This window comes from Eptesicus fuscus, chromosome 23 (genome assembly GCF_027574615.1).
Source record: "Eptesicus fuscus isolate TK198812 chromosome 23, DD_ASM_mEF_20220401, whole genome shotgun sequence".
Lineage (NCBI taxonomy): Eukaryota > Metazoa > Chordata > Mammalia > Chiroptera > Vespertilionidae > Eptesicus > Eptesicus fuscus.
Window position 1 is genome coordinate 11,480,859 of NC_072495.1, and position 13,563 is coordinate 11,494,421.

General features: G+C 41.0%; 1 protein-coding gene across 1 annotated transcript in view; it reads left to right on the forward strand.

The window, feature by feature from the left end:
• Positions 1-13,563, forward strand: part of KNTC1 (kinetochore associated 1) — a 61,728-nt gene that overhangs the window by 27,282 nt on the left and 20,883 nt on the right. The window contains exons 30-44 of the mRNA XM_054712496.1: positions 157-291; positions 828-947; positions 2,003-2,075; positions 2,670-2,737; positions 4,270-4,547; positions 4,944-5,116; positions 5,551-5,648; positions 6,592-6,730; positions 6,952-7,008; positions 7,910-8,076; positions 9,059-9,163; positions 10,028-10,156; positions 11,003-11,119; positions 11,977-12,086; positions 13,223-13,430. Coding sequence (XP_054568471.1) covers positions 157-291; positions 828-947; positions 2,003-2,075; positions 2,670-2,737; positions 4,270-4,547; positions 4,944-5,116; positions 5,551-5,648; positions 6,592-6,730; positions 6,952-7,008; positions 7,910-8,076; positions 9,059-9,163; positions 10,028-10,156; positions 11,003-11,119; positions 11,977-12,086; positions 13,223-13,430 — 1,977 coding nt within the window. The remainder of the gene's footprint in view (positions 1-156; positions 292-827; positions 948-2,002; positions 2,076-2,669; positions 2,738-4,269; positions 4,548-4,943; positions 5,117-5,550; positions 5,649-6,591; positions 6,731-6,951; positions 7,009-7,909; positions 8,077-9,058; positions 9,164-10,027; positions 10,157-11,002; positions 11,120-11,976; positions 12,087-13,222; positions 13,431-13,563) is intronic.

Here is a 13,563-nt window from a genome sequence, read left to right on the forward strand (position 1 = left end):
CCTTCAGTCCGAGGGCGGATGTTCTATCCACTGAGCCAAACTGGTTAGGGCGCTGCCTTAGTTTAATGAATACTTTACCTTTTGAACGGATGATTTTTGGGTTCTCTGTGAGATTTTATAATAAAGAAATTAATGTATATATTGTGTCTATTTCAGAGGGTGGTCAGATACATTCTCAAACAAGATGTCCCATCCTCCTTAGAAGATGCTTTGAAGGTGGCCCAAGCATACATGTTGCCTCCTGATGAAATCTACAGTCTGAGGATTATAGACCTGATAGATAGAGACCAGGTATGAAAGTTTCATAGTGTCCTTTCTTTCCTATGGTTACTTTGTTAGCAAAACCATTAAAAACTCAAAACAACCAAATTATCTACATAGATTAACACAAGATAAAGTTATACCACGATAAAAACATTGACTGTTAGGCTGACCATGTTTTTCATATCTGTAGGTTCTGTAAAGTGTTTTGTGAATAGCTAATGGATTTTCACACTCTTTACTACTTAACAAAACTCAGATTCATGTCTTATATTTTCTCCGGTACCCTTTGATTCCAGAATAGGATATGGGCTTTTTATTTTTATTCATAAGTGTCGTTATTTTTCTATAATTCAATAAGCATAGAATTACAAAGTACAAAGAGTGGTATTTTAATTTAATTTCTTTCTTTGCTATCATCAACAGAATGTTCATATTTTTATCTTATCGTAATCTAGTTTTCAAAATATCATTTTATCTTTAAATAGAAAATGAGAAGTAAGTCCCAACTTTTTTTTTGCACAAAGGTGTCAGCTGTTTTTTCTTCCTTCAAACACTACTTACAGGGTGAGGACTGTGTCCTTTTGCTGAGGTCTCTGCCTCCAGAGGAAGCTAAGAAGACTGCAGAAAGAGTCATTATATGGGCACGATTGGCAATGCAAGAAGAACCAGATGGTTCTAAAGAGGTGAGGTTTTCACTGAATAAAATGTAGATAAATCCAATTTTTATGGAGAGGAAGCAATAGGGTATAAGTACAAATGTGAATATCTGCTCTTCTCACTGCTAGAATGGCCTAATATAAAAATTCCTGTGCCAATGCACTATGTAGAAAAAAAGATAGCTGGCCGGTGTTGCCCAGTGGTTGAGCATCAACCCATGAACCAAGAGGTCTCCTGTTGGATTCCAGGTCAGGGCACATGCCCGGGTTGTGGGCTCAATCCCCAGGAGAGGGCGTGCAGGAGGCAGCCGATGTTTCTCTCTCAAAATCAATAAAAACATTTTAAAAAAATAATAAAAAGCCATTTCAATAATAAAAAATTGGTATAAATTCAAAAAAATTTAAAAAATAAAAAAGCCACATAGGGCTGCTTTGGAGCTTTGGCTTGAGCCCACACTAAATGAATTAGGATTAATTGAAGTCTTTGTTGTACATAGGAGTTTCCCATCATGCCTTGCAGTATAAACAATTTTCCTCATTGTATGTATGGGACATAGTCAATATTATCAAATGTCAGCCACAGAAACAGCATAAGTATAAATTATCTTAGAAGGTTGAAACTTAGAAACCATTTCAAGAGAGCCAGTTCACTTCTTTATAGAGATAAGAAACCAAATACCTAATTTACCCAGGTTAGCTGAGTTTTTTAAACCTTTAGAGATAGATACCTCCTAAACTGTCTCAGCAGTTCACATAATTTTTTTACTTTTAGGGAAATGAGATGTGTTTTGGTGGGGGAGGGGGTGGATATTTCTTGGTTCCCCAGCTCCCAGTAACAGAACTCTCAGATTTTCAGCAAAAGCAGGGCCTTTGGAGCTTAGGAGAGGGAAAGGCAAAGGTAACTCACGGCGGGGGGAGTGGGGGCCCAGACCTGAAATGTGGAAATGAACTGGGAGTGCTCCTGAGAGGGACTTTCTAGCAATTTTTTTTCTGATCCCATAGTTTTCATGTATTTGTTATGTGTGTGTACTACCAAAGTGGCAAATAAGGAAGTAAATTTCATTTTGCATCTTTCTTTTTAGGACAAGGCCTGGAGAATGTCTGTAGTGAAGACATCAGTAGTCATTCTTAAAATATTGTGCGACATTCAGAAAGGTAACATCTACCTCTGTCCCCTCACCTTGGCTTTGTTCTAAAGTTTATCCTTTTTAGAAGGGAGCATCAACACCAATCTTATCCTGACCCACAGTTGTTCTGGCTCTGATGGTTTTTGCTGACCCCACCCACTTTTCTTCGTGAAAAGTCTTCCTTGCCTTATTCTATCGATTTGTAGCATAAGAATAGATGCATCTAAAATCAACTTTTCATTCGTTTTTGTTTCAGTAAGCTGTTTCATGCTAGACTAGATTTCTTTGGTGTCTTGCACTTTTTATTCATATTTCTTCTTATCATTTGGTTATGATGAGGGGGAGGAATCTATTTAATCTTGAACTTAAATAAAATGATTAACAAAGTAACTCTTTTGGGCAGAAAAAAGAGCTACAGTTTATTTCAGAAAAATTGCCAGTTCTCTTGTAACCTATAAGCTTCTCTTTTGTACCTTCCAAAAGAATAATTAGATTTCTTTTTGAACTTAAGTTGTCTTAAATCAGCATCTCAATAGACCTAGCTAATTAAAATTTTGGCTTCTATAAATTCTGATAATGTGGGAATTTGGATGTCTGCTATAACTAAGAATTTTAATTACAGACAATCCGCAGAAGAAGGATGAGTGTGAAGATATGTTGAATCTATTTAAAACTGTTGCTAGCTTACAGGTAAAGGTATTAAGCTATATTGAACATTATTACTGGACTAATCAGTGCCTCTGACATAGATGGTCAGCCCCTCCTTAAAGTTTTCTGCACAGGCCTTCAGAGTCTGGATGTACTGTCTACTCTTTCATGGTGTCTAAAATATTTTTTCTACATAGTTTTATTTTAGCTAACTCGGCTTTCTTAAAAATTAATATTTGTTACCTTTGATTTGATTAACTGTCCTAAGATTTGAGATTTAAAAATAATTAATTTTATTTTGGCTCCAGGGCCTTCCTCATACAAAAGATTGTATAAATAAAAGGACTTTCAAAGTTAAGGGATAAGTTTTATCCAATAGAAAAAAGTTGTATGAAAAGAGGATCTCTTTGTGAAAACTTAAATTAATGCTGGCAGATTTAACTCTCAAAGTACAGCCCATGGAACCCTAAGGGGCCCTGAAACCCTCTGCGGGGGTCCATGAGATAAAAACTACATAGACAGCAATAATAAGGAATTGTTTAGGGTTTTTTGTTCATAGACTTTATGAAATGATAACGTCGTCACTATGAAGGCACTTTTATAGCCCCTTTTGTTTTAAAAATTTCTCAGTTTAGTTTCTAATATGGTAAATATTGATAGATATCCCATAAGCAAACTTCTTGGGGTTCCTTAGAATGTCCAGGGGTGCTGCACCAAAAAGTTTGAGACCTACTGTATTAGACAACAGATGTCTCCATGAAAAGCACCTGGGGAGTCAGCATAAGTTAACTTCTTCATGTTCTTAAATTTGAAAGAGAGATTTTAAAGCAATGGTTTTGATCCAGGCAGAGTCATATGTATTTTTCGTGCTACTGTTTATTGAACATTTATGGCACCAGATCTGGTGGGTGGAGGCCAGGGATGCTGCTACATGTCCTGCTATACACAAGGCAGCCCCCACCACAAAGACTCGTCCGGCAAGATTGAGAAACCCTGCCCTGAAGTAAGGCAGCCAGGTGAACGGTCTGCCTCGCTCCCACCACCGCTTGGTGTCTTCACCTGGCCTTCCGTGGGATAGATTTCCTGGGTCAGAGAAATCCATTCTCGGTCTGAAGCCAGCAGCCAACCAGGAGTTAGGATAGAAAAGAGCAAAGCTAGGTTCTTCCAGCCTCCAGAGTAGAATCACCCAAATCGAGTACCTATCCCTCCCTCCTTCCTTTCAGCGCTCCCCACAGTTCTGGCCCAAATGTCCATGGTGCTGAAGGTGAGAACACCTGGGTTCAAGTGATGTTTTCCTATTTTCTAAACTTGTCATGATATTGTTACTTTCATAACTTGAACTATGAGTGTTTTTTGTTTTAACTTTAAGTTTTTCTTATTACAGTTGACAGTCAATATTGTACCATTTCAGGTGTACAGCATAGCGCTTAGACATTATATGCAGTCTTAAATCCTTAACTTACAGAGTAGTCTCTGAGGGAGAGGGAAGAAAGAGAGGTTGGAGACATCCCGATGCTTTTTACAGTGGACGAACTAAACAGTCTTGGGGCTCTGTCTCGCTTTCCTTGCGGCAGGAGAACTTTGAGGTCTTTCTTGCTTTTGAAGATTATAGCAATCACTCCCTGGTAGCAGAGCTCCGGGAACAGTACATCAAAGCTCAAGAAGTCGCGCAGGCGAAGCCCAAACCCAGGGGCACTGCAGAGCTGGCGGCTGCCAAGAAGAGCCTGAGCCCCGAGTCCAAGCTGCACCGACAGGCGCTGGCCCTGCAGGTGTCCGAGCAGGAGCTGGAGGCGGAGCTGACCCTGAGGGCCCTGAGCGAGGGGAACGTGGGAACGGCGCTGAAAAAGTGCAGGTGCGTCCGGCTCTCCGCACCCCACAGCTCCTCTGGAGGGAGCATTTGCTTTGCTTACTTCTACGGTGGCCAGGGTAGGGCCAGGGACACTTTTCTTTTCCACCACAGTGATTCTTGGTTTCTCACCCTGGGAGCCTATTTTGGGCTCTGGGTCCGAAGGTGGTAACATAGAAGACAACTGACTAATACTGCATAGTTAGGTAACCTAACCATTGTGTTTAGGTCACCTTGCATCTGACAGTTAACAGTATCCTAAACAAGTTGAAAAACAAAACGAACTAGAGACCATGAAGTCATTTTAAAAGTTGGTGGTGGTTGTATATTGATCCCCGAAAGGCAAGGGCATTTACCTTCAATAAGAGTGTTCTAACTTCCAACCCTTTCTTTCTTCCGAAGAGACTTGTTTAAGTATCACTGCAACACGGACACTGGGAAACTGCTGTTTCTGACGTGTCAGAAGCTTTGTCAGATGTTGGCTAATGACGTTCCGATGACAGCACCTGTGGGACTAAGCCTTCCTTCCGAAATACATGACCTCGCGTGCCAAGCTGCCACCACCTGCAGTCCAGGTGACAAGATTTGTCCTACACAGAGTTTGATCTTCTATGGTTCATGTCTTACTTAGCTCCCAAATACTGCCCCTTTACAATTGGACATTGCAGTCACAGAGAAGAGGTCGGTCGTATCTCCATTTTACAAAGGGAGGATTATGATCCATTCTCTATGGGGATTATTAAAACGTTGCCAAATAGTAACGATGTCATTTCGGACCGTGATGATGTTCACTTTCGTAGGACTGTGAAATTCCTTGCCCCACCCCCATACCTGGTCTTACTTTCCAGCCAAGCTCAAGAAAACCTTTGACTTGCATTACTTAGGGTTACGTGGAAACCTCTCTGCTTTGTGGCCTTCCTTAGAATTTTGAATCGTGATTATTAAAAGGTTGTCAGTATTCTAAATAAGTTAACTGTTAGTTTAATGATGTTTATTGATTGTCTTTCAGATTTCCTCCTAGATGCTCTAGAACTATGTAAATATACTCTCATGGCAGTAGAGCTTTCCAGACAGTGCCAGATGGACGACGGGGGAATCCTAATGAAAGTAAATTGCTTTTGAATTTTTTCCTTAAGCAAAAGCTCTGCCACTCCATACGCACCACTTTTAAGTCACATGCATAGGCTACACAAATACTGACTTATCTCTTGTAGTTTCTTATTCTGGACCAGTGGGCATGAAGCCACTTCTTTTCCAGTCACATGTATTGCCTCTGATTTGCACAGTCTTAGGAAAAATTGGGCCTCAAACAAGGCACCTCTGAGCATTGTCCTTATCTTAGGCTAACAGTTTAATTTAAAATGGCATTGTTGCCCTAGCCGGTTTGGCTCAGTGGATAGAGCGTCAGCCTGCAGACCGAAAGGTCCTGGGTTCAGTTCCGGGTCAAGGGCACATACCTCAGTTGCAGGCTTCTCCCTGGCCGGGGCCCTGGTCAGGCATGTGCAGGAAGCAACCAATCCATGTGTTTCTCTCACATCGATATTTCTCTCTGTCTTTCCTTCTCTCTTCCACTCTCTCTGAAAATCAATAGAAAAATATCCTCGGGTGAGAATTTTAAAATAAAATAAATAACATAACATAAAATGGCATTGTTAGCCTGGCCAGTGTGGCTCAGTGGTTGAGCATCAACCTATGAATCAGGAGGTCACGGTTCAATTCCTAGTCAGGGCGCATGCTCGGGTTGCAGGTCAGATCCCCAGTGTGGGGCATGCAGGAAGCAGCTGATCAGTGATTCTCATCATTGATGTTTCTCTCTCTCTCCTTCTCCCTTTCTCTCTGAAATCAGTAAAAATATATTTTAAATAGATAGTAAAATAAAATGGCATTGTTATAAGCCATCGACCAGCAGGAACAGACTATGTAGTTGTATTTGACCATCACACTGCATTTGACTCTAATATCCCTGATCCTGGATTCTGCTTGGTGAGGATAGTGTTGTGTGCTTTGGAGTTTCCTTATGAGAATCTTTTCCGTGCGATTTGGTCTTTAGACTTCCTTTGGAACACATAAAGACCCATATGAAGAGTGGTCCTACAGCGACTTCTTCAGCGAGGATGGAATCGTTCTTGAGTCGCAGATGGTGCTCCCTGTTATTTACGAGCTGATTTCATCACTGGTCCCTCTAGCTGGTAAATCTCATTCGTGGCCTTATTGTCAGTGTATCTCTGCTTTATTGACAGGAATTAAACTATAGAGGTTTGGAACCAGAACTACAACATAGTAACGTAGATGAACCTCCCTGGCATCATGCTGAGCAAAAGAAGCCAGACACAAAAGAATGTCTCTGTGATGTGCATATGTGCTCCACGAGAGAGTTACTGAGTTTTATTTAATTTATTCTCTTTTGTAGAAAGCAAGAGACATCCCCTGGATTCTACGAGTTTACCATACTGCTCCATTAGTGAAGGTATTTGACATCAGAAATGCATGGCCTTTGTATGATGATTTTGTAAATATACCAATGTAGAAATTCCTTAAAATCCCGAATATGACTCTGACTTAATGTTCTTAATATAGTTATTTATTTACTAGAGGCCCAGCGTACAAAATGCGTGCACGGGTATGGTTCCTAGGCCTGGCTTGAGATCAGGGCCATCTTCCCTGGCAGCTGGCCCCGCCCCCTGCTGCCACCCACCCCTAGTTCCCGGTTCGCCATTGGGCGATTGGAGCCTGCTGGCCAGGGGAGGGGCCAAGAGGTTGGCTGTTCCCACCCGCTCGCTGGCCCCGACTCTGCCGCGGGTCGCCCTCTGTGTGTGGGGTGACTGGCAGGGCGGGGGCCTTGGCCTGGCGCCACCCGCTTCCTCTGCCACCCACTCCTGGTTCCCCGTTCGCCATCGGGCGATGGGAGCCTGCTGGCCAGGGAAAGGGCCCAAGAGGTGGTCAGTGCCTCTCAATGACTGGTCGAGCAGTTGTTCCGCCATTAGGGTCAATTTGCATATTGCCCTTTGTTATATAGCATTACTGTTACATTGTTATTCTTTCAAAGGGTCAGAAAACTATTTGATTAGGCTTTATAGCCTTAACTTTTGAAGCTGTTCATAAAATTTGGTCTTCCAAGTGGAGAAATGGTTTCCTCAGGTAATGATTTAAGCATCTCAAAATAGGCAGGTCACAATCAAAATACCTCATTATCTAGTGGACATCAAGATTTTCTGGCTTAAATCAACCTGCATTGTTGAGTCACTTACTAACTTGGAGACCATTATCTGCAATGAAGAAGTAATTCTGTCCCTCAAAACAATTTCTAATAATATGATATAATTTGTTCAAAAATACCTAAATATTAAAATACTTTTATCATTTCACAGGAGACAGCCTTACTTTTTTACCTAGTATAAATTCCATCTCCGCCCTGCTTCAGAGCCTGCAGGAATCGAGCCAGTGGGAGCTGGCCCTGAGATTTGTCGTTCTTTCATTTGGTACCTGTCTTCAGTACTCGGTGTCAAACTTCATGGATGCCAGTTTGAGTGAAAAGGTACAGTTCGAGAACAAATACTTTGGGTGAATACAGACACAGAAAAACTGCCAAACAGGCATTTGGGGTCCACATTTTCCTATTTGGCTCTATAACAAGGAAATCAATAATTCGTCATATTTAAGAAACATTTGTTGAGTGTCCCTAAGATTCAGATGGTGTTCAGATCCTTGCACACATTTCATATTCAATCTTTGCAACAACCCCAAGACTCTCCATTGTCCAAATGAGGAAACCTCTGAGGCCAGGGGTCACATGAGGCCAAAACTCTCTGTCTGCTGTTTGTTCTGCTGTGGCCCAAATTATACTTACTACCCGACAGCATCAGTGAAAGGATTCTAGAAGACAAACTGCCTGTTTGTAACTTGCCTTTGAAGCTGATCTCAGGGGATTGCGATCATTGCTACTACTCTGTTGCTATTTATTAACTAACAATTTTTTAAAAATGAACTTCAGTGAAGTCTAGCTTTCAAAATTAAAATGTACATGTTTGAAGTTTATCAACCAATTTATTCACCTTGTCAACACCACAATCAAGATATAGACTCAAAGGTATAGACTGATTTAAAAATCTAGATATTTGAGGCCAGCTGGTGTGGGTCAGTGGTGGAGTGTTGACCTATGAACCAGGAGGTCACGGTTCAATTCTCGGTCAGGGCACGTGCCCAGCTTTTGGGCTCCATCCCCTGTGGGGGGCGTATAGGAGGCAGCCAGTCAGTGATCCTCTCTCATCATTGATGTTTCTGTCTCTCCCCTCTCCCTTCTGCCCTGAAATCAATAAAAATATATTTTAAATAAATAAATAATGAAAATCTAGATATTTGAAAAGGTTCCTTTTTGCCCTTTCCCAGTCAGTTCTCCCCCAGCCCCAGCTTTCTGTCATTATAGATTAATTGCCCATGCTTTTTGCATATATTGATGAAAGTTTTCACAGTGATGCATAGAAGAGGACCTAACAAGTTTTTTTGTTCTTTTCTAAAAGCTGTTTGGAGAGGCCATGTTAGTTAACTCAAGGAAAGTTATGGTGGCACTGAAAGAGAAAGCCATTACGTTTGTCAGGGGGAATGCTACAACACTGTTGCACAAAGTGAGTATCTGTTCTTGGTAAGCTGTTTTGTTTTGGATGTGTTTGTTTTTTTCTCTCTTCTGATTGCTTCTGATGTCTCAGGTGAAGAGTGAAGAGGGAGCCCAGCCCACATGGCTCAGTGGTCGAGGTCACAGTTTGATTCCCGGTCAGGGGCACATGCCCAGGTTGCAAGCTCGATGCCAGTGTGGGGCGTGCAGCAGGCAGCCGATCAATGATTCTCTCTCATCATTGATGTTTCTATCTCTTCCGTTCTCCTCCTCTGAAATCAATAAAAATGTATATGTTTTTTAAAAAGAGTGAAGAGGGGGAGGGGATTTGAAGAAAGTGATGAGATAGTCATTCAAAAGAAAAGGTAAGGTTACTGTGCCATAAAGAACACAATCTTTTTCGGTTTTTTGTTTGTTTGTTAATCCTCACCCCAGGATATTTTTCTATTGATTTTTAGAGAGAGTGGAAGGGTGGGAGAGAGACAGAGAAACATCGATGTGAGAGAGACACATCAATTTGGTTGCCTCCTGCATGCACTCTGAGCAGGGCCAGGGATTGAGCCTGCAACCAAGGTTCATGCCCTTGACCAGAATCAAACCCGGGACCCTTCAGTCCGCAGGCCAATGCTCTATCCCCTGAGCCAAAACTGGCCAGTGCTAGAACACAATTCTTTTAGTTGCTTTCCTTAAACTTATAATATTGATAAAGGACACTACAACTAAACAAACAAGTTGGAACTGTGTTACAATAACTAACCTTGTGTGAAACGCTTGTTCTTTAATAGGATCTGTAATTAAATTTAATGACAAGTTTTTAGAGCCCATTTTCGGTTTTGATTGTAAAGAATTTGCTTCTCTGGGTGCTTTCTTCCCATAGGTATTCAATTGTCGCCTGGTGGATCTTGACTTGGCATTGAGTTACTGCACTCTCTTACCCCAAAAAGAAGTGTTTGAAAATCTCTGGAAGCTCATCGATAAAGCATGGCAGAATTACGACAAAATTTTGGTATGACCTGGGAGCGCACACCATTAATACTTAAAATATTGAAGATTTAGCCCAGCCAGCATAGCTCAGTGGTTGGGCATCAATCTATGAACCAGAAGGTCATGGTTCGATTCCCAGTCAGGGCACATGCCCGGTTTGCGGGCTCAATCCCCAGTGTGGGCATGCAGGAGGCAGTCAATCGATGATTCTCTCTCTTCATTGATGTTTCTCTCCCTCTCTCTTCCTCTCTGAAATCAATAAAAATATACTTCAAAAAAATATCGAAGATTTAGGGGGAAAAAGGAAGTTGGCTTTGCCATCAGATCTTCAGATTTCACAGAAGGAATGTCATACTAACTCACTTGGTTTCTACCAGCTTTTGCTTGACTAGTGGCACTTTGGTGAATGTATGCAGGTCCTAAGCATTGCTCAACCAAAAGAATTACAATATTTTATTTCTTAAAATCTGTACCCAGCCACAGACCTCATTTCTTATGCTTACTCTAGTGTATTTGAATCCTTTGAGCTATGACCTTGTTCTTTTTTGTAGGACAAAGTTTAATTGATGCAAAATTTCTCTTTGATGTTTGTGTTTTAAAATTTGCCCTGGGGGAGGGGAAGCTGCTTTTGCAGGATAACTAAAATTTGGTCTTTTCTTATGAAGGAAAGCCAGGCTAAATTTATGGCATCATGCCAAAAGCTGAATGACCTGAATGTTGTATAAGCAATGACTGTGTACAGAGCAATATATACCATGTCACATTATTAGCACAAAGAAAGGTTTTGATATTTATTGTTGGTTTTCATCTAAAAGGTGTTGGAACATATTCTGTGTGTAGTTGAATTTTAATTGTTTTCATTTTTTAGGCAATTTCTCTGGTGGGCTCTCAGCTGGCCAGTCTCTATCACGAAACAGAAATGGAGCTCAGATTTCGTGAACTCAGTACTGATGCCCAGTGGGGTATCCGCCTTGGTAAACTTGGTGTAAGTATTCTCTGTGGCACCGAAAATTCCATACATTCTAATATCTACCCAGTTAGAAAACTTCAAAGATCTCGGTCTTTACTTTTAGGGAGAGAAATACATATATGTATATGTATGTTTTATATGTGTGTGTATGTATATATTAAGTACACTCATTGGTGCTTTCAAAGAAGTAGAGGCCCTTTGTCTCATTTTCTTTATATTTTTAAGGAAATTAAAAGAGACTTGACATCATTTTCATCTGTTTACCTTTTTCATTTATAGGAATATGTCTAGCATTAATTGACATTTATACTATTTCAGGCCTAGCCTTTAGCCTCATACTTTTGTGCTGCTATTACTTGGTTTAAGATAATATTAAAATGTATGTACAGGTGCACTAAGCTTTAAGAACTCCCTCAACTAGGGAAAAGCAAGTGGTCCTTATTTTTACTTTGCAAACACAAACAAAATCCTGTTTTCTTGACTATAAATGTAAAACGTTTTATTTAATTTGCAAATAGTTGACCTACCAAGAATGTGACCACTACAGAAATGGTATGTGTTTTGGGGCGTAACTCCTATGCAGTCATGGGACTGGTTATTGCTAACAACCAAATTTACCGATGAAGAGGCAAGGGTTAGTGTGACTGAGAGGGATTTTGGACCCATCGCAAAATATACCTGAAGTCTTCGAATGGTGGTCAAGTTGGGTAGTGTGCTAAAAAAAAACAAGTTGGGGGAGTCTCAGAAAAATGCTTTTCTGTAAAAAAAAAAGAAAAAAGAAAAAAGATAGTAAAAAGGCACAACACAATGGTGCCCTTATTCTAATGCATCTCAGTTTAGTGTGGTTTTTGTTTTGCTCTTTTTATTTCTAGATTTCTTTTCAGCCGGTTTTCAGGCAACATTTTCTCACCAAGAAAGACCTCATTAAAGCTCTTGTGGAGAATACAGATGTGGACACAAGCCTCATTCTGGAATATTGCAGGTAACTCTTAAAGCTTGAATGGGATTCTTGCTGTTAGCCATACAAACTGGCAATCCTTCCCGTGAGAACACAGTAGTAAGGATGATTATTACGTGTGGTCCCCAGACCTCTGATGTTTTGTTTGTTTTTTTCCAATTGATTTCAGAGAGAGGAAAGGAGAGGGAGAGACGGATAGAAACATCAATGATTGGAGAGAATCATTAATCAGCTGCCTCCTGCACGCCCCCTATTGGGGATCTAGCCCAAAACCCGGGCATGTACCCTGACTGGGAATCAAACCATGACTTCCTGGTTCATAGGTCAACACTCAACCACTGAGCCACATTGGCTAGGCATGGTGTTTTCTTTTGCTCATCCTCAAACTGAATAAATCCAGGATTAAATTCTCTTAAGACAGCACCTTTTTAAGTGTTTTCCCAAACTCCCCTCATGATAAGCATCGCCTAGGACACATGATCAAAAATACAGATTCCTGGGCCCCTCCCTGGTGTTTCTCCGGCAGGTCTGGGCAAAGGCCCAGGAATCTGATCCTTAATAGGAGCTGCAGATGACTCCCACAGTCAGGGAAGTTTGGGAGTATTCTTTTGAGCAATTAAACTTCTAACTCGGATCAATTTAGGAGCAAGGTAATCTTAAATACAAAATCAGTGAAAAGTAGGATTTATGGAGAATTTTTAAAAATAGTTTAATAAGTGAATAAAAAAATTAAATGTTAAATGTTACTTACAGATACAATTTACTGTGATGAGTAGGAATAGATGATTGGTAATTTATATCTTAGATGTTTCTAATAAAATGACCAATTTCCTGGCACATTATTAGTTTCAAAGAGCTTTCACACACATCTCATTTAATTTTTACAGTTTTTATTGCATATTGTCGTCAATTTATATATCTCTTGCCTAGATAGACTTCAGTCTCATCTTGAGCATAAATACCTTCAATTTTAAGAAGAGCTGTGAGCTCTCTCTGGTTCCAGAGACCCTGCTAATAGCCACAAAAATGATTGATTGTAAGACTGGACAACAGGAGGGTTAGATTTCAGCGATAGGAGCAGGGACTTAAGTTTTCCAAGAACTTTGTGTGGAAACGCATGCATTTGCGGGGTTTGGTGTGTAACTAAATACTTCTCTTAGCACCTTTCAGCTGAACTGTGATGCAGCTCTTCAGCTGTTCATCGAGACACTGCTCCACAACACGAACGCCAGCCACAGCCAGGGGGACGCGAGCTCGGCCTCCGCAACGCAGCAGCACGCCAGGCTCCTGGCCAAAGCCCTGGAAATGGTGCCTTTGCTGACGAGCACCAAAGACTTGGTCATCAGTCTTAGTGGGATACTCCATAAGGTAGAGTTGTGGTGAAGGGAACGTGGTCATCAGTCTTAGTGGGATACTCCATAAGGTAGAGTTGTGGTGAAGGGAACGTGGTCATCAGTCTTAGTGGGATAATCCATAAGGTAGAGTTGTGGTGAAGGGAACG